This window comes from Dermacentor variabilis, chromosome 1 (genome assembly GCF_050947875.1).
Source record: "Dermacentor variabilis isolate Ectoservices chromosome 1, ASM5094787v1, whole genome shotgun sequence".
NCBI lineage: Eukaryota > Metazoa > Arthropoda > Arachnida > Ixodida > Ixodidae > Dermacentor > Dermacentor variabilis.
The window spans coordinates 6,056,088-6,077,707 of NC_134568.1; the positions used below are offsets into that span (position 1 = coordinate 6,056,088).

At 43.4% G+C, this 21,620-nt stretch overlaps 1 protein-coding gene across 2 annotated transcripts in view; it reads left to right on the forward strand.

Moving 5' to 3' along the window:
* Positions 1-20,502, forward strand: part of LOC142575200 (DAZ-associated protein 2-like) — a 69,404-nt gene extending 48,902 nt beyond the window's left edge. For both annotated transcript variants that reach the window (XM_075684343.1, XM_075684337.1), the window contains exons 2-3: positions 3,290-3,577; positions 14,609-20,502. In XM_075684343.1, coding sequence (XP_075540458.1) covers positions 3,290-3,577; positions 14,609-14,737 — 417 coding nt within the window. In that variant the 3' untranslated portion in view covers positions 14,738-20,502. The remainder of the gene's footprint in view (positions 1-3,289; positions 3,578-14,608) is intronic.
* Positions 20,503-21,620: the final 1,118 nt, after the last annotated feature.

The following is a 21,620-nucleotide window of genomic DNA, read 5'->3' on the forward strand; positions in this document are numbered from 1 at the left end:
GTATTTCTCTAGACCTTGTAAAAAACTGGCATTCTAAAGAAAGAAATAGAAGAGAATCAGGTTTCCAACCAGTGCATTTGCTCTGGAATTACTCTACGCCAGAAAGGTTAACAAAACGAGCTTCCCAGATGACGCAGCAACATCCTCAGGATGTCCCGAGTATGCTTTTAAATATGTAGGCTTGCCTTAAAGGTTAAACAAACAAGCTTGGTGGTGTGTGCCACCACGGCCTGTTTCAAAAGGGATGCTCGTGTGACCATGAACCGGTGGTGTGTCTGTTATTCTCTCAGGGTGCGTGTACAGGGACACCAGTGCACAGCTCTGGATCGTGCCTATGCACATCTTATTAGAGAGTTTTAGAATAGGGGCCCCAAGAGTTTGTGGCCCCAAAGAGGTTTGCGGGTGTTAGCATTGGGGGCACGCAGGAGTGAAGAGTTTTAGATTAGGGATTTGCGTTTGCAGATAGCGTCTTGCACTGACACCGCCACTACGGCGTCAAAGAAAAGCTATTAGAAATAATTAAATAAAATATACCGTTTTATGATGGGAATAGTAATTTTGACTTGTGTGTATTTACGTTTAATCACAATTTGACGTAGTAGTTCTGCGGAAACCCACAAGGTGGAGAGAAGTAATGAATAAAGGGAAAATCAGACATCCACCCGTTCGTAGCAATTGCTACAAAGGAAACCCAAACGGGTTCCTTGAAAGAAAAGCCTCATAGTTGAAGAAAAATTGTAGTTTGATTTGGTTTCCTTTGTAGCAATTGCTACGAAAGGGTGGATGTCTGATTTTCCCTTTATTCATTAATTATAATTTAGAGGTTATTCTATAAGCAGCAAACAATTAGTTGCGCTTGGTTTGCTCAAAACTAACTTTACGTGCCTTCACCAGCTAATCACTTGCATGGAGTTTGTACTTACAATAGGCAGTCTTTACTTTGTAAACACCTAAATGAACAATCCATGGAACATAGAATACATTGAATCATTTTACTGTTTTATTCTCAGATATTTCAACAATTAGAATAACTTTTCTCTGTGATACTCTAATCAAAAAAGCTCACGTTCTGCTATTTGTTTGTGCTTTGATACAAGAAGGGGCATATAATTAAGTTACTTATCCTCTCAGTGGTTTGTATGTACCCATTTGCTGCTTATTTCTAGCCAGTGATCAGATTCTGGGAGCTGCACGAGAGCAATAGAGGATACTAAGCACAAAATAATGTGAAACTATGCTATGAAGTGCAACAGCATTAAGCAAACATTATAACATATACAGAGGTCCAACAGCAGCCATACAAAATGATAGCAATTGACTTCAAGGAAAACTGAGTCGTGTAGACAGGTACTCCAGATATTGTCAGTACCTTATTTAGTCTACGTTTGTTGATTTGTGCTCTACATGAAGCGTGCGGTTGAAAAAGGCCACTGGGAAAAAGGATGTTCCACATCCGCTGCCATGACCATGAATGGTGCTGGCTTACCCTCCCAGGTCTAAATCCAATAAACATAACACATATGGCCAAGAAAGTGGATGGGCAGGCAGCCTCCATTGTAGCTCAGGTGGTAGAACATCGCAAGTGTATAAAATTTGGGTTCAGCTTCAATTGACAGGAAATTGTCTTTCTCTCTGCTTTCATTTACCTTTGCCTTACCATCTCTGCATTTCAGTTAAAATAAGTTAATTTCCTCAAAGTTTTCCTTGGCTTTCTGGTTTGTTGGCTTTGTGTGGCTGTAACAATATAGAACACTAATGTAACTGCAAAATATTTCACTTCTGCCAACCTTGCCAGTCAGCTTAACTTTTGATATGCATCAACACATGCAAATCACTTGCTGCACATCACTTCGAGCAGAAGTTTAGATGGCAGTCATGACTTACCTTGCACAGGTAACATTGAGAAACCTACTCAGCAATATCATGTGCAACAGCCTGCTTTGTAACAGTAGTCCTCCGAAATGTTATGATGATAGTGGTCAGTTGGTCCGCACAGATACACAGAACTAAGTTGACAGATGAAAACTCGCTAAGTTTCACTAAGTTTGGCAGGCATCTCAGCAGCTGGTGATCATAAAATTTATGCGCCATGGCGGCATGCGTGCAGTTTCCAAAGCCATGCATAGGCATTACAAAGGTCATTTCCTCCAGAATTGGTAAGACTAAGTCATAGCTAACTCATTATCTAACTAAGTATGCATGCATAGTTAGTTATACTAAATGTAGGTCTATGGTACTTATTGACATGAAGTGACACTGCCATCTGGCTATGTGTACGATCTCCCTTATCACTCCTCGTAGGGACACTGGATAAAATCTCAGCTTCAAGCCAGTCAGGTTAACCTTGACGAATTCTACAATTCGTTTAACTCACACCTGTTGGGTTCATGTATACAAGGTCCCTTTTCTTCTCTTCATTTCTTTTGCTGCACAGCACACTTAAGTGGCAGTTTTGTGTATTCTACAATAAATGATTTATGGAAGTCATGTACGATAATCAGTGACACTGCTAGCAACGCATTTGTTTTCAAGGCATTTGTGCATGTGACCTTGATTCTCAAGCAGGATGGGCAGAGCTCCCTTGAGGAGAGGGGCATACAGTCTTGTTTGAAATTTCGGCTGTTCTTGTGCCGTGTAGCAGTCACATTCTTTGCAGACGTGATCGTCAGCACATGATCTACGTACGGCACTTGTCTGTTTGCAATTCCCAAATCTGGTGTAGGGCCCTTTAAGATGATAGTATATCACTTATTTCTTTAAAAAGCCATAGCAGCAGCGCTACCTAAGAATGGGGTAAAGCCTATTGTGAAAGGTAATTCATTGAAAGAGGGCCTTGTTTCAAAAGAATGTATGTTATAGAGTGTATAGAAAAACATGCCATCATTGTTGGAAATTGGTATGATACTTCTTGGTCCAGTGGCTCAGGTGAACCTTTCAGAGGTTCTTTTTTTCCTTTTCATTTACATTTCATTTCAAATTTTGGATTATTGCACCGATTGTATCCTCTGCTGAAATCAACTCACCTGATCATCATGAAAGATGTAGCAGTTCATTAAAATCTGGTTACATATGGTGCAGCAAGTTCAATTTAACCTTAAAGTCAGTTAAACTTTCTTTCAAAACAGCAATGCACAATACAGCTTTATTGAGGGCACAGGAATAAAAAAAGACTGCAACCCTGTAGATGGGCAGAGTATATCACCTAATCGACGTCTAGAAAAAATGACGATGGCAGCATGCGCATAGTGCATTTTATAATTTCTTTGCCTCATTGTTGCCGTTCATCCAGGCTCCCATGCCCGGTGCCATGCCAGGGGCTGTGCCGGGAGCCATGCCGTATGACCCTCCACCACCCTACTCGCCAACTGCTCCAAACACATGCCAGACTGCACAGCCCATGGAGCACCCGTCACGGCTGTATCCGGCTCCTGGCCAGCCATACCCTGCACCAGCTCCAGGACCATACCCAATGGCCTCGTACCCACAGCAGCCGGGCCTGTCGCAGCAGGCTGTGTACCACGTCCCGGATGCCTTTGACGCTGGGGCCCGCTTCACGCACAGCAAGCCTACCATTCCAGTAAGCTGGCATTCTCATTTGCTTGTTTAGTTATTTCATTTGTTGCTCTGTAACTTAAGCAGGTCAGTTTGGCAAAGAATGAAAGCATTCTGTGGAGATTGCGAGACAGATGTTGCTGCTAGTTCATTCAAAGGCTTACACAGTACAGTCAACTTCCATTTATTCAACATCAGTTGACTGACCCTGTTGGTTCGATTGAGTGCATTAAAAAATTTTGATAAATCCCCATACTTTTTTCTTTGGAGCAATAAGCAAGTTATTTCAAGTATTATTGTATCAAAAGGTCAGATGACTAGAATGTAAAGAGTGCTGCTGATGGGTGGATTATAGGCGCAACATATCCTGTCAAACGTACCAGTAGGGGTATTTTCTCTTAAACGTTGCAGAGAACGCGCCGCCGACGCTCCTAGCAGTGCACATTCAATACAAAAAAATAAATAAATAAAGGAATTGCTTCACACATGGAGCGCAGGCGAACACTGGAGGACAACACAGAAGAGAGGATCTCCGCAGTAGGTTTAGTGGCTACGGCGCCAAGCTGCTCAGCATGAGGTCACACGTTTGACTCCTGGTGACAGCAGTCACATTTTAATGGGAGCAGTATGCACTCTTGGGGCGCACGTAGGGGAACCCCAGGTGGTCAAAATTAATCTGGATGACTCCACTGCGGTCTCTCTTGGGGCCTCCGACATTGGAAATACAAGCTCCATCAACTATCCAGCATGGATGAGGGAAGGAGGGAGACCAATAATGGCACGGTAAATAAACTAAGGGGAAGCGTGAACCGTGAACTGGAACTGACTATAGAGCTTTGTAAGTGGCTTTCTTTAGTTGGAAATATCTTCCAAACCATTATCCCTTTCAGGCTGCTGATGGTGTCTGTACAATTTGTGTGCAACGACAGTGCTGACCAGGTGTTGCAATTTATGTCAAGACTTCAAAGGGACACTAAAGGCTAATATTAAGCCAGGCTGAAGTGACAGATTAATGCTAGAGAAAATCTAAGGCATCAATATTATCGAAAACAAAACTTTAGTAAGTGAGAAATGGGCCTGTAGGGCACAATTAGAGACTCTACCGAGACATTCAAGTACTAGCCTGATGACGTAGCGACTCCTCATTATAATTCTGTCATTAGTACTCAACCACCCTTAATAAATAGATCATTGCATTGCATTATAAGATGGAAGAGAATGCTACTTATCTACTTGTATTTGATTCTTAGAAAGAAAGCTTTTTGGTGTTGCCCTTGACAACGATGCAGATTGTCGAAAGGTTTCGTTTTCGCTCGACTCTGCGCTGCCCGCACTTTCACGTGTCAGTAGTTTTGTTATCATGCAGTGCTGCGCTGTTTTTGCTGGCTCTGAAAACTCAGACTACAAATAGCAGAGAACAAAGCCCATTGCGATGAGTGTCTAAGATTGTGTTTATGAGGTGGCGAGTGCTTTCCTTTCCTCTTTCTCACTGTCGGCTCTGTCTTGACTCAATTTCTGGCCGCGCTTTTGTGTTGTGTGTACAAAACCGTAGCGCTGCCTGTTGGATGCTGTTTTACTCACCGACGGAAGTAAAGGGCGGTGATGGTGCATATGACATTGCGACTTCCCACTCGGAGGCAGGTGATTTCAATTGCACTGGAGGTATGTGCACCCTTCGGACACGATTTTCTCCTAAACTAACTCTTTTCTGGGCACGAAACAAGCACTGTGAGGTTTCTGGAATGGTATTTTAACAGTGTACGTTGACTTAATATTTATCTTTACTAGTGTCCCTTTAAGGCATTTGGTATAGCGTCCACTTCAGAGCACAAGTTCTGGCTGTCATTGCAAGCTTTTTCAAACTAATAAGTGTCTCTTAGAAGTTTATTTGTCTGCAAGTTTCGAACTCATTGTTTAATTTGAACAACAGGTAACTTGAAATTATTTTGCGGGTCCTGACAACGTGCAATCAACAGGTCGGCTGTATTCATGTGATCGTCATATATATGAAGTTGGTAAGATAGTTTCATTATGTGTGAGCATGCTGGCATACTCTAGCTAATTTGTTTCCACCATATGGCTTGTTTTGTTATTATATTCTTGTGTATCTATATTTCATGCTATATTATCCTTAGAGGTGATGGATTTTTTTTTAATTGTTACGAGCACTGTGTGACAATGCTTGGTTGAAAGGGCCCTGAATCACTTTTTTGTTTGAAGTGGAGAAAGGCATTTGAAGTGATAATAGGCTATTTCAGAAATACTTTGCTGCAAAAAGGTACTTCAAAACGTTCAGTAGGACCGGAGTTATTGGCAATCAAATACGGCCTCCGCTGTGCTCCTATTCCTTCTTCAATGCCTTGCACTCTGAAGGCTACGGCGTGGGCGTGCCTACAAAGCTCCGCCTTCTAAATGTCACTGTGGTGCGCAGTTCAAATTAATTTTGGATCTAAACGTAGACGCCACGACTTCCGCCTTTGGTGCCTATGATGCGCTAAACATAAGCCAAACGCGGTTGTCCTCAGCAAGCCGCAGTGCACTTAGCCAGTGGACTCGTGGCGAAACCCCGCGGCGACCACAGTATCTAAGCCATGTAGCTGACTGCAGCTTTGTCAGCTATCGGCTAATAGCGGCTGTCTAAATGAATAATGAGATAAAGCGTCCAATGATGAAACAAGGTGTTCAGAAGAGAGTGAGGACAGGACCTTCTGTTGAAAAGAGCGTTTGAGAGAAAGGTGACTTCGTGATATGCTTGTAAGCTCCAGGCACCGCGTACGACCGCAAAACTTGGCTGAGATGTTCACAGCAGCGTATGCTACCCGCAGACTATTGTTATTTCACCAAGCCCAAGGGGTGGTTCAGGGCCCCTTTAGCTGGCTATGTGTTTTATTTATTCTTGCGTAGCATTCATACTCTTCATGACTTTTTAACTTGATGCTATGCACAGTACACCACTAGGGTGTTAGCAGAGGCGTGGTTAGCACTTGAACGACATAGAAATGGTGGTCTTGAAGGAAGACTCATCAGAATTGCTGGCAGTGTAGGTGGGGAGGTGGTTCCAGTCAGAGGCAGCCTTTGGTATGAAGGAATTTGTGCACTGATTTGTGTGGCACCTGGGTACCTGGACACTCAGACTGTGGCCAATGCAGGAGGAAATGTATGTAGGGGCAGCAACAAGCTCACGATTTAGCTTTGGACTATGATAGAAGATTTGATGAAAGAGGCACAGTCTGGCACCTTTCCATCTAATTGCTAGGGTAGGTAGTTTGAGAAAATGCTTGATTGATAACACGCTTGCATTGCGGGCACAATTGTGCACAATAAGACAGGTACAGGCGCCGACAAAAGTGGTACACTCCACACAGCAGGAGCCGGAGCATTGGCAAACTGCATCGCAACGGCATCTACAGGTAGCATCTAGGATCGAGACAGCCAATGGGTGCCCTTTATTATCTGCAGGCATGTTGCTTGACTCGTGTCAATGTAGATGGCGTCGCGATGCAGTGTGCCACTGCTCCGGCTCCCGCTGCGTGGAGTATACCACTTTTGTTGGCGCCTGTACATCGATTTTGAATTGATTGAAGGGAAGAAGATAGGGTAGAACAGGGATCCCAAATACATGAGCCAGATTCAAGTTTTTACCTGATAAAAGTTTTGTCGAGAGTTAGTTTTAAAGAGGAGAAATTATGGCAAATGAAACTAAGGCTACAATTAGTGTTATTAATTACGTAGTCAGTGTTCATTTTCCATGAGAGCCTATTGGTAATATGGATACCAAAGTATTTATACGAATTAACTGAATCTAGGAGTACACACTGTTAAGCACATATGGGCAAAGATCAAGAGGCTGCCTGAGCATGATATTCTCATAGACTTGCATTTACTAATATTTAGCAACATCAAGCATTTGGAACACGAATGTGAGACATTGTTAATATTGGTTTGAAGGAAGACATTATCATCAGGGTTGGTTATTTCATGGTAAATAACACAGTAATCAGCATATAATCTGATAGATGAGGAGAATTCGTTAGACAAATCATTAATAAAAATAAGAAATAGCAATGGTCCCAGGAGCGAGCCCTGTGGTACTCCTGATGTGACAGAAGAAACGGGTGTATTGCACTCTCTAGCAGAAACAAATTGGGTGCGAGAGGTTGGAAAACTTTCAGTCCATTTTAGCACATTCGAGTCGATGTTAAGTTGTGTTAACTTTTAATGGAAGAAGGTGGTGTGGGACAGTGTTAAAAGCTTTACGGAAGTGAAGATAAATGCAGTCAGTAAAGTATCTTTTAATTTTAAACTGAAGTATCTTTTGTTTTTACCCTTCTCTTACATCGTAACATCTCTTGGTGTTAGATTTAAGCTGCCTTCACACAGTGCGTTCAAAATACCACCTGTCTCTTTTATTTCAGTTTTTAAATTGTGTATCATATATAGTTGAATTCTACTTGCACGACTGGGTTAGTTGAAGAGACAGGTGCATGACAAACCACATGTTTTTAGGTGATAAATTTCCATTGAATAATTTTAATTACTTTAAGGTGTCTGTTATGATTGTGAAATTGAAGACATGCCTACTCAGTGGAAATCCCTGAGACTTGCACTTGTTTTGAGGATGTTTGACTCCTATCTTGGGGTAAAATGCATTAGAAATCCATCTACCGAGTGTTGTAGGTATTTGAGGATGCAGCTTCAAATCGCCATAGACATTACCATTCTCATTATTAGAGACCAGATGTTTAGGCACTAAAAAGTGTGAGCATTATATTTCCCCTTCATAATCTTCAGCTGTATATATTCATCATCATGGCCAGTGTCATGAGCTTGAGCACGTGGCCCTGCTGAATAAAGCGTCGAGGTTTAATAGCTGCCTCGCAAGTGGTGGAGGTTGCTCTCGATCCCTTGGTCCTCTGCACCATCAAGTATCCTTGGATCTTCGTTCAAGTCGCCACTTGCTCCGCCTTTCCGCCACCATGGCCAAAGAAGAGCAACCAGGAGCCTCCTGTATCACCGTCTCTGCCCAACCGGCCGGTCCCTCAGTAACCGTAACCACTCATCAGCATTACCTTACCATGTTCGCTGGCCTCTGTGGAGATGACATTGTAGGTTGGCTGGACAATTACGACCGAGTGAGTCACTTTAACCGGTGGGATGATTTTCATAAGCTTCGAAACATCACCTTCTAACTCACTGACGTTGCCAAGACCTGGTTTCTTAACCACAAGAGCACCTTACTTGACCGGGCAGTGTTCAAACACCAGCTTCGGAAGATTTTTGGCAGTCCAATCTGCTCTCAGGTCGCCAAAAAAATGCTCGATGGACGCGTGCAGCTTCCTGGCAAAACATAAACATCTTATATTGAATGAAGATGTTCTCGCTCTTTGCTGCCGTATTGATGCCACCATGAGAGAATCTGATCGCGTTTGTCACATCCTAAAGGACATTGGGCACATTGCATTCAACGCACTGGCGATCAAGGATCCCACAATCGTTGACGATGTCATCGTGACTTTCCAACACCTGGACGCACTGCAGGACATCCGTTTACACCCTGACGCCTGTGACACGCGTCCTTCCTCAGATACGTGCCTGCGTATGCTTATTCGAGCTCTCATACACAAAGAGCTCCAAGCACATGGCCTGCTCACTCCTCCCATCACTCAAACTCAATCTTCAGTTCCTGGGCTGCGCGACATCATCAAAGAGGAACTCTCCTTCATGGCCTGTGCTGCAAGCTGTGCCCCTCCAACACTGTCGGCCTCGTATGCTCAGGTTACGGCCATGCAGCCAGCCATCATTGAGACAGCGCCTCCTGCCCCTTGTACCACTCATAACCTCCTCGTGTCTCTAGCACCTCGTGCACCTGCCCCTGCAGTTTACCCTACCTGGCGTTTGCCCCGCCCAATTGGTTATTGCGGTATTCGCGGGCATATAGTATTGCGGTTTTGACGAAAACACCAACAGGACGGACGCCATGGCTATGGTGCCCACAAAAGAGACCCGTTGCTTTCTCTGAGTCAGTACCAGTGCTGGCTTGCTCCACACTCTCCCTCCCATCTCCAACGCTCGACATTGCCCCTGCAACTGGCCACCCGCACCCTTGACTACTGATTGGAAAACTATAGATGGTGCAGTTTTTGGAGGGAAAGCTGCATGGCTCGCACAAACTACAATTCTTCAGAGTGCCCAACCAATACTTTAATAGCGTCTCTAGGCGTGACAGTTCAAGCATTCATTGATATAGGAGCTGCTATTTCCATTATTCACGCTGACTTGTGCTCTCATCTATGCAAGGTTACTACACCTTACAACGAACCTCTTCTACGTGGTGCAAATGATGTGATTCGGCCATCGGCGCAGTGTACCATTCCAGTGTCCATTGATGGGATACGCCACCATATTCAATTCACAGTGCTGACTTTTTGTGCTTACATGCTTATTCTAGGGTGAGACTTTCTTCCATGTCTGCTTTCATCTCGTGCCGACACCTTGTTCATTTAACAGGCACCAACAATTTAGATGACTTATACCAATTGCACCTTTGCTTAAGAACTGGTGACAATTGTGTGGTGCCACCTGGCTACAAGCAACTTCTTGTAGTTAACTCTGACATCACCAATAGTGACATTCTAGTTATGCCGTCAGCCTGTTGCCTATCCAAAGGGATTGCACTAGCACCCAGCCTTGTTCGCTTCACCAAGGGTATGGCCACTTTGGCTGTACTGAACATGGCCAATGAGCCCATATTGCTCCCTAAAGGCCCTGGTGTCACATGCATCGTCGACACTCAGCCTGCCTTTGTGCTTGCCTTGAATACTGAAGTTTGACAACCACCAACAGCTATAGGTGCAGTTCCTGCTTCCGTTCTTGCCAGTGCAATCAGCACTGATCTGATGCCACAGCAGACGGAGAAGTTACTGGCATTGTTGTCCAAGCATAAAGCTTCCTTCATTGTGCATTCTCTGCTTATGGGAAAGACTTCTACAATGGCTCTACACATACACACAGATAGAACTTAATCATGCATTGTCGACCATATTGAGTCTCTTCCACCAAACGTCAGATCATTGACACCCACGTGGCTGACATGCTGAAATGAAGCATTGTCCATCCCTCCTCGAGCTCTCGGTCATCACCGGTCGTTTTAGTGCGTAAGCAAGATGGGTCGGTGCGTTTTTGTGTAGACTACCATGCTTTGAACAAAATAACCTGAAAAGATGTATATCCATAGCCCTGAATTGATGATGCACTAGATTCATTACAAGGCACGGAGTATCTCTTCAGCCTTGATCTACGCTCCGGTTACTAGCAGGTCCCCATGCACGAAGCCGACAAGGAAAAAAACTGCCTTTGCCACACCCAATGCACTTTACGAATTTAATGTAATGCCTTTCGGCCTATATAACACTTCCACAACACTTGAGCCAACGATTTACACTGTACTACGGGGCCTAAAGCGAAAAACTTGTTTATGCTACCTGGACGACATAGTATATTTTCGTCAACCTTCCGTAAGTATTTGCAGTGCCTCGACGAATTCCTGACGTGTCTCTCAACTGCTGACCTTCAGCTGAATGCAAAAAAGTGCCACTTCGCCAGTAAAATAATTAAAGTACTCGGACATTCGACCTGACCCCGATAAGATTACCGCTGTTCTCTGCTTCCCCAGACCTCAACGAGCCAAAGACTTACGTGGCTTTCTTGGTTTAGCTTCGTATTTCCGGTGCTTCATATTTAACTTTGGCACCATAGCTGCACTGCTCCATCAATTCTTTGCTTATGGAGCTCCCTACGTATGGTCGGATGAATGCCAAACTGCTTTTTACACCCTCAAGCGTGCCCTCATGTCCGAACCTGTGCTTTGTCATTTCGACTGCACCACACCCACTCTTCTACACACTGATGCCAGTGGCCACAGTATTGGCGCTGTTCTTCTGCAACATCAGGAAAATTGGGAAGAATGTGTGGTCGCATTCAAGCTTTGCCTTTCATCCATGTCACTCTTTTGGAGCCTACCTCCTGAAACTTTCTGTTCCGTGGGAAAGGGGGAGCAGGCTTTCGACTCCCCAAAGCCGCCCCCCCTTGGCTATGCCAATGGAGCAAGTGACCCTGCTGAATAAAGCGTCGAGGTTTAACAGCTGCCTCACAATATATAGGTGCCAATTACTGTCCTTTAGGCATGGATAGGCTCAATTAATAGGAACTTGCACTGTGCATCTGCGGGTAAATTATTGTGAGGAATACAGCCCACTGAACTGCCAGTTTGTGGAATTCGCTTGATTTTCTAGATAAATCAGAATGAGGCAACTTGCATAGGTGACAGCATTTATCAGAAATTTAGTGTGACTGGACACCATGAGAAAAGTTTTGAAAGCAATGAAAAACAAGCACCATCTCAAGATTTTTGCATTTCGTGTTGTGTTTTTTCACTGAGTATTAGCTTGTTTGCAGAAAAGAAACGTTCAACGTCCATCGAAGTTAGGGACACATATTTGTTCGTTGGAACGTTCAGTGATTCAGTGCCCTCTGGAATTCCGACTGAGTGTTTGCTGGTCAGAACCTTTCTCAGTTCTTTCAGTACCCAGAACCCGGCAGTTTTCATCCAAGAAAGGCTGACATTCTGAGCTAACTCTTATCAGCAACTGGTCTCTCGGGGATGAGGCAAGCTTTTCCTGAACGTATGGAATGAGCCCCACATTTTGGGTTAAATTTGTGCCCGAGCATTCAAGTGTCTTGATGATGTCGGCTAAGAATGTGAAGTGATCGCCTGAGCACGCTAAGTCACCACCTTCAAGTGTATCGTCGCGTAGTGCAGTTTGAGTCCTTCTCAAAGTGATGCTCTCATATGCTGCAAATGTGCTAATAACAGCCTTTACACTAGGAAAATCTCTGTGGTAATGTACTAATCGGCTGCCTTCAGCCAAGTTCCCCAGCTGTTGATTACATTGCAAACAATATAAGGCTAGGACAAAACATGGAAGAAGACATGTTTAGGCTCTGAGAATCCAATATAGGCACCAACATCAAAATAGGCACTTATAGGCACAATAAAAGGGCCACTAAAATGTTTCTAGACCCATAGTTCATGCTTATGTTATGTTAAGTAGGCATGATAAGGATGCAAGGAAAAAAATAGGCATTCTGCATAAGGTTCCAATCTCTACTCAGAGTGTCTGTTTAGGTCCCTACTTACCTTGCCCTTCACCAACCCCTCTTTCACCTTTCTAGCACATTTATTCCAGTGTGTGAGCTACCAGTGTGGCACGGGAGATGAATCCTTGTGCTGTCCTAACCATCTTACATGCAGACAACAGCAACTTTGAGATTGCCACCTTCTTTGATGTCAACAAACGTTTCTTTTTGCAGTGAGACAAGTTTACAGTCAATTACCATGTAAGAGAACAAGAAATAAGTGGCGACAATGGTCAGAGACACCATTCAGGCAGTTGGGTTTCTCCATCAGGTGAAGTCTGATGAGTGAGAACACTAAAAAGCCATTTATGGCCATTGTGGAGCAGCTTCAAGGGGCAGAGTCATTAGCGAAGCTTTCTGTGCAAGATGTCATTAGGTGCCACTGCTAAGTAATTGATTTGCTTGCGCCCACAGGGCATGTGCAGTCTAGGAGTGGCTGGCTGCAGGAGAGTGACTTGGCTGCAGCCAAGTCACTCTCAAAGTGGCATCCTAGTTCCAAACATAAACCTGCTATGCATCTATGTGTCATTTTAGTGTCACTGAGACGAAACTAGCAAGCAGCCACACAATGCTGAAAACTTGCTAAAGACTAGTGTTGTGGAAGCACTCCCCAACATTCACATGCACTATCTGATCCAAATTCAGTCAGTAACTGAGGCTGAAGATGGTTTTAGTCAACACTCCTAGGAAACAGTGGTAAAAGAAACAATGTAACAATTTTGGGATGAGTGTTTTGATTCTTGTGTTAATGTCGCTGCTATTTGTGAAGTCGCCATTATGTCCTCATGTACCTCACGCACCCAGTATTATGTCCTTAAACAGGCCTCCCTCTTGCAATGTGGCACAAGCGTACATTTACTGCTGGTGCTTTTCATGGCTTGTTTCGGGGGATTGATGTCTCAAACATACTTAATGGACATGTCTTGAGCACCCGACCAGCTTTGACTCCGCAATATTTACTTGTGCTTTAATGTAACTAAGAATTCATTGGTGGAATTTTGTTTATTTGCTAAACGCACATTGTGATTTGTCCATTCAAGTAATGTGTGCCTCATCAAGTAATGCAGCTGGAGTGTTGCACTACAGCAACTGCCGTAGGCAAATTTGTTTGTGTGTTAAAAAAAAAATTATGTGAGAGCAGAAAGTACATGTTGCAGCACATGCATAGAGAAAGTATTTAACTCTTTTCGTTTCCATGCCATAGGAGACTGATTGATTTGATCAATAGCTCATCAACACAGTACCAAACACCGACTCTGGGCATCGCCATCTACTGTATGGATTGATTTCTGCGCTTTCATTTTTCGGTCAGATTTGCCCATCTTGGGCACATTGGGGATTCATAAGGAATAAAACTTTGACTGATTGTGTCACCAAAACTTGCGTCCAGTGCTGGTCACACTTCTCAAATCAGTGCAAAATGTCCACTTTGGCCATCTCGGCCGTGCAGTATCTATATGCTGGCAGCTGTGACAACTCGGCAGATTCTCTTCGGCTGCCTGATTTCCTGCTCCAATGGCATGGCTTATTTACAGAAGTCTTAAACATTTGCACATGCTCCAAAATGGCCATTGCATTCATTTTTATTTTTCAATAATAAGGACTGCAAATTAATATGTGCTGCAGGGCCTCAGTTTTATTCTTTTAAGAAATGTCATATATGCTTTCTGTTGTGTGGAGTTTTCACTCGGACTAAAGCAAACGTAAATAAACAATTCAATTCAACTTCACCTTAAGCTCCCGTAGAAACTTGCCATATTTTTTCTTATGCAGTGTCTGATTGTGCAGCAGTTTGCTTTAGCATCGGTGTAGTGCTGAGCCAATTTTTGTTGCTCCACAAAATTGAAATTGCTTTCTGCAGCCCCCTCCCCCTGGAGTTCCTCCAAATGCTGCTCAGCTGGCTGCCATGCAAGGCAACGCCGTAGTCCTGGGTCAAAAGAAGGGCAACTTCTGGACCACTGGCGCTGGAGGTGGCTACACCTTCTGGTAGATGCCAACCACAGTGCACGGGAGCCTCCACCAATGCTCCTGCTGCTGTGTCGACAGTCGCAAGGCTGTTCCCTTTTATTTCCCTTCACGACAAGGAGAGCACCCTCATGCAAGATTGTGGAACGACCTCTGCCATGTCAGAGTTGAGCGATGCTCCAGTATGCCCTCCTGGCGCTAGGCTCACTATAAATGGTCTCCAGGTGCTGCAGTTGCTTTATGGGGTTCCGAGCACTCAATGCTGTTGATCTAGAAGTAGAAAACAGCGCACACGAGTGAATTTTCATGAGTCTACATGTCTGCTTAGACTCTAAACAACGGCAGTGTCTTTCATGTTTCAGCACAGAGAATCATAGCAGCCTGGAAGCCAGATTTAGTGATCTTCAACTGCATGATGGGCAGTTCTAGGGTAGATTCAGGTACAGTCCGTGCTCTGCTTCAATTGAGGTGCCAGCCTCAGCTAGCCCAGCCGGCAATGGCATATTGTGAACAGTCTGTACTGCTCTGTTTGTCCTGGGACTCTTTGATGACCTCGGGGATTCTTCAAAAGAGTGTCGCAATATTGCAGCTTTCCCAGTTGTCTTGCATGGTGTCTTTCAATTTTTCAATCTGTAGCAATCAAGTATGGAGAACATCTTTTCACAGCTTACTTTTGACTAATACTCTGGATAGAGAACATGGAGTGGAGCCTCCTTAAGAAGCAGGAAAATGTACAGCATCAGTCAAGAACTTTCCGGCTCTTAAATGTTTGGCATTTTGGTGTTGTTGTATGACAGCCTACTAAGGACCATATCTATAAGCAGGCTTCTTCACAATTTAATGCACAACAGGAAGTTGTTATGCAATCCACCCAGCCGAAAAACTTTGCATACACTATTGTTTCCAGTAGTTGTGACTTGTGCAATGTTGCTCTAAAAGAATGCAAGGCTCAATTCTTTCATGTAACATAAGCACAACACAGTCTCTGGAGGCAATCCTGCACGAAACTTGTATATTTTCTAGATTTCGTTACAAGGGATGTTACTTCATGGATTGTAATGTAGTTAACAGCACCCAGTTTGAAACACCTCAAGGTGACATGTTGTTGTGTAAGACTTGTAATGACGATCGCAAATGCCCCACTTGGCTTGCGGATTGCACGGTGTGATGACAAGGGCAGTCTTGACCTAACCTTCTAGATTCTTTGCCCAGACTTTTGACTGGTGCTGTAAAAGACTCCTTGCAATTTGGTCTAGTATGTGACTCTGATACAATCCGTACGAGGCAAAGAGGTCACAGGAAGAGACTTCAACTGATAAACACTAAGCATACAGGGGAAACCGCAGCCTAGAGCCAGGCTTGTCTTGTTCCTGCTGGACTAAGGCGTCCCTCTTTCACCCACTGTTAATTGATTCAGTCCGTTTTTGACAAACCTGTGTGACTGTGTAAATGTTGCAACTGGCACTGAGAAGCTTCAGAACCTGTATCTTTTTAGTGCTGGTTACGATGTCTCGGTCCTGGATTACCTAAGCGCCAGCTAGCTCTGCTCCCTTCTCTAGTTTTGTCACAACGCAGCAAAAACTGCTGCACTGCGAGTGTTAAATGAAAGGCAATTTCTTGCGCCATTTTCTTCACTAATAATCGCCCAGATGTTTTTGCAAATTATGTGCAATGAGACCTTTGAAAGAAAGTTCCAGCATTCTAGATTGGTTCAGTGTTTTGCTTTAGTGCCTGTTTAATATGTGTCTAGCCATCCCACAGATACTGTGGTAGTCACAAATAATGCTAGCAGGAGCCAGACCAAAACAGTGAGACAACTTATAGAAATTACTGTTTTTGCACTAGTGCACCCCGCTCAAAGTGCAATAGACCCTGTGTGGAATTCTGTGAGCAGGAGTTCCCTGAAGCACATCTCTCGCTGGACGCAACAAAAAATGGCCAGCTATATTACACTGCTTAATTTGAGCTGGCCACATGTTGGCTCAAAGCACTGAGCTTCAGTAGTATTTCAACCAGAAGCTTGATCAAACTAATCGTGTCACTGTAGACATGTGGCAAGGGAAGCCTGTGGAATTTCACTTGGGCATTTTTGTGCCTATGTTATACCACAAAACTTGGGTCTTGCTTCTTTCTTTCATACGTTCCACAGTGCATCCTTTTTGTGAACTTACACTTGCAGCATAGACATGCACTTGGGCATTTGCTAGAGGAACATAACTTCCTACCAGTGCTCTTGCTTGACTAATCATTGGCACTTTCAACAGCTCACGTTTGTTAGCTTACATACAAGCTAGTTGCAAAGTTACCAAACATCTTGGATGGAGCCATTCAAGGATATTGTGTCAGAATTGAACAAATGTGAAACTCGGGCTAACTAATTTTTTCTGCTCCCTTAACTGCAAATTGTTTCCGACTTACCTAGTCTTTCACAGCCATCTGTGAGTTCTAAAGAATACAAGATGCAATGAGGTGAATCTGTTACCCGTTCAGCAGCCTTGGTGAGGTCCTTGTCCTCCTCCAAACTGCTGTGCATATACCTATGCTGCAGAGTGTTGGCGCACCCATGTCCAATCATTCGAAACCAAGCCTGCAAATATCAGCAAAGAGCTGCACATTGCACTTAGCCTCAGTCAGTGTCATTCACTTACACTGATACAGCGCTTCAAAGGCCTGGAAATAGCTTGATGGCTTCTAATACCTAAGAAAAAGTAGAATTAAAAAAAAAGAACTAGTGTACTGTGCATTATTATTCTTGTAAATAAGGAACCATTCATTCATAGCTAGCATCCTTTTGATTTGTTACCCTTTATTTCACTACAAAATTAACATTCCTAAGTCAGAAGCAAGCAACAACAAGTGATGGAAAGGAAAATTAATAGGTATCATGTTGAGAGATGTTAGAGTAGTATGGATTGGCAAAGAAATTAGATTTAATGATATCCTAACAGGAATCGGGAGAAAGAAATAGCAGGGTATGCACTGGATAGGGCACATATCTGGCGGCCTGTTAGAGAAACAAAATGACGACCAAGTGATAGGGAATAGTGTCTAGACAGCAAGAAATTTGATGGAGCAACAAGATGCATAGAATGCACATGACTGTAGCAAGACAGGTGCATTTTGAAAGCTTTAGGAGAGGCTTCTGTCGTGCAGTAAACTGTTGTGCTGTAGGCTTTTATGATGATGACAAGGAAAGTTCTGAGGCTTACATTTTTAATCAATGTCTCACCTTCTTCAACTTCCTCCTCCTCTTTCATCAACAGTAAGAGCAAGAAAGATTAAGAGATTTTTTTTCTGTTTTCATACAACTTTATTTGTGTCAGCAGGCAGTCTTGTTTTTTGTTTGTTTTTTCTTTTTTCCATGTTTACAAGTACCATGTGCTTGCTGTTGCATACCGTGCAAACAAAATTACCGTCAGTTTGTCATCTGTTTTGCTAAGTGAGTCACATAGAAGACGCTAATTTGTAAGGAGCACCTTGTGCATGGTAGGGCTTCGCAGTCTGGAAGTGCAAATGAATTTTTATCATTCCTTCTTCTGTGCCATACATACTACTCCGCAAGAGTATTTCAGACATGAGACGCAGTCTACACACATTATCTTGGGTGGTTTTGAAAGGCATTTACTTATATTCTTGGCTGGTTAGCACTTGTATATTGTGCTGATGTAGGTTTACTCATTAGCACTACATTCAGTGGTGGCAGCTGGGCAATTTGTTTACAGAATCTACATTAGCTGTGCATCGACTACGCGGCAACTATGCGGATTGACCAGTGGAGCAAAATTTTCAGCTGGCCTTCAGGACTGTGACTTTAGTTTTTTTGTCTCATGAACAGCATGCGGCTGGAAGATCACATTAGGTGGTAGCTGGATGCATTGTCAAGTTGATCCTGAATATTGTTTACTCATGCCAGACACCCTTGTTGTGAGGGGCAGTGATATATGTGACTCGGACTATTAGCTCAAACAGTGTGTGGCACGATCATGGACAGCTGAAGCAGAAACCAGTTAAAGCCAACTAGAATGTATTTTTTCATTCCAGCTTTCATCGCTTCATGCTATGTTGGCATGATTTTGATTTGCATGCTTATATTGAGGAATACCCCTTCTTTGGCGACTGCGTATGTAGTCGTGCAAATTTAGTCTCGAGTTAACTCATTACCTGTGAGAAGTGCTCTGGTCCACACTTTCCTGTCAGTGTTTTACTTGCCCACGATAGTACAGACCCTAGGCAAAAACAGCTTTCCACCGAGGTTGGGTTATAGCTGATTTCCAACAATTCATTTCTGCTCAATTTTATCGGCGCTAATCACAACAGATGGAAGTAGGCTGGTGCTTTACTTAGGCCAGTGGGTCTCACCATCAGCACAAATGGTGTCGTGCATTTGAGACACCTGCTGTGCTAAGCTGAACTTGGCTTTGTGTTTAAATAAAATAGAACCGAGAGTGTTTTCTGTTAATGCTGATGTTTCTTATTGTGTGTTTTGGATGTATGTTTCGAGTCTTGGCCAAGAGAGCAATTAAGCCGGGTCGTCAGCATGTGTCACCTGTAGTCCTAGGTCACTGTGGCAAGGAAAGCACACGTCGCATATTGTGGCGAGGAAAGCATACGTCGCCTTGAAGGAGACGAGTCCTTGTCGAAACGTTGGCTCCTGCATTCACTTTTTTCACGTTTTGCTCGTAGTCCTAAGAGTGTTGCGAGTTTTGCCAGGCAGTTTAAGGCAGCCTCCGAAACACACTGTATTGCAAAATGTGCAGTCTGTACAGAAGACCTACAGAATTCACCAGAAATACATTGCTTGGCATTGCTTGTACACTCGAGCAGCGTGTGTCCTCATGTGTGCTCAGAACACACGACATGCACAGTATGCAGGCAGCTTTGCAGAGCAGTGTTTTGTGCTGCTCGTGCTGCACCCAGTATGAACACATACGTGATAAAAAAAAAAGGTGTATCGTCAGTTTTTTTATAGTTATTTGGTGTTAGCACTACAGACATGGGTTATCTTGGAGATAAAAAAAAAAACACACTTGCCTGTTTTCTCTTCATCCTTTAAGGATTTCTCACTGGCTGGGTGCTTGCGGAGTGCAGGTTCCATGGTTTGTTCCATGCTTGGGGGTGATATCATATCCTCTGTATCATCCTTGGTGTCTCTTGAGTTTTTTTTTTAGGTATATGCTGCATGCTTTTACTCACTGTTAGAGAAACGTAGCGGGTATACGCACAATGCCACAGCTACTTATAGTGCAACTGCTCAAATTTACATTTCGTTTTGGTTGTCGCCCAGATGCAGTAGATCTTAAAAACACCAGGGCATAAACCACAACAGAGCACAGGTTTGGCTCCCGGCTTCATCTTTACCAAACCCATAATCCTTTTATAAGATGTCTGTGTACTGTGTAGTTCACAAATTTGCATGAGGCACGAAATGGCACCAGCTGGGATTGTACTCAAGATCAAAATCGGAGGAGACAAGTGGGTGTGATATGCAAAGTTTGTCTGTGTACTTTTACATTCTGGACGCTTCAGAAGCAAAAAGTGGTGCCACTTTCGGCAGATCTGTCATGAGCCCTTGCTGTTCCCATTGATTGTTGCTGCGGGCCTGTCTTATTTCCTCTAACTGGTTTATTGCACCAGTTAATAAGGGGAAGAAGGCCACCTGCCAAGATACTGCACTGCTTAATTGTGTGTGATTTGGGGCCAGTCAGAGAGGTGCTTGCTTTTACTGGGTAAAGGTCAATTGCTATTGTCGCAGTCTGTTCAATAAAAGTTGTTTATTGTGATTGACTGACAGACTTGTCATGTCTTCTTCCTTCATTTCACTTTTTTGTACCATAAAGAGTGCCGTTAAAGATGCAAGGCATCCATTAATAGCAGCAGTGTCATTGAGGTTGGCATCCATTAAGGTAATTGCTTAGTAGTTTCAGTCTGTCATGACACACTGGTGGCCCGTGCCTATGAGCTAGAATTGTCAAACAGTTAGTAGTCCCAATCAGATCGCAATGCAAATGCAATGGAGCCTTCACAAAGTCCCGTGAGCAACTCGGTTTAAGTGAAATGTGGACACCTCTTGTCAGTGTTACATGTGTATGATTCATCACTGGGCTGCAATGTACCAGCAAGGGGTTTTCCCACAATAATTTTTAAAATTGGTTCATTATTAGAGGAGGTAGGAGAAACTGCGCTGTTGTGTCGCCATGCTTCCAGGAGGTAAGCTTCACTGGCAACATAGACACTCTTTCCCTTTGCCTCTACCAGCACACACAAGCAGGATTGTACAAGGTATTCAAAAAATGTATTTCAAATAAGTTACTTGGTACCATGGTAAAAAGTATTTGAATATACTGCTAAACGCTGAATTCTGCGAAGTATTTGAGTAGAGCACAAAATATTTCAAAAGGTATTTGCAGGATACCTTTTATAACAAATTCGAAGTTAAAAATGAATTAAACTGGGGGGGAAGAGGGGGGAGTTGCAACATTTCATATGGATACACAGGCTGTGAGAGATGCCATAGTTTGGGGCTGCACAATAATTTGGACTGCCTGGGCTTTTTAACTTGCACCCAGAGCCTGAAGTTGAAAAGGATTCGAAGAAAATCATAACATGCCTCAGTAATAAGATTTAGTCCAGGGACATGTTTGTCACAGTGAGTAGTTTCACCTGAGAAACGAAATGTAAACGATGCTAATTTCTACGTGCTATTTTTATTGTATTATTGATAATATAAGCCCAATGTGGCTTTGGCAGGCCTTATTCTTGTACCTTCATTGAATGCGTTCAATGAATTATTATTCCAAATTTTGTAATCATGCTTATTGCTTTTTATGTTTGACCATCCATTTATCAGGTCTCACTGCTCAATTATACACAAAACCCTTTCATTCATAGTTGCATCTATTTATGGACCT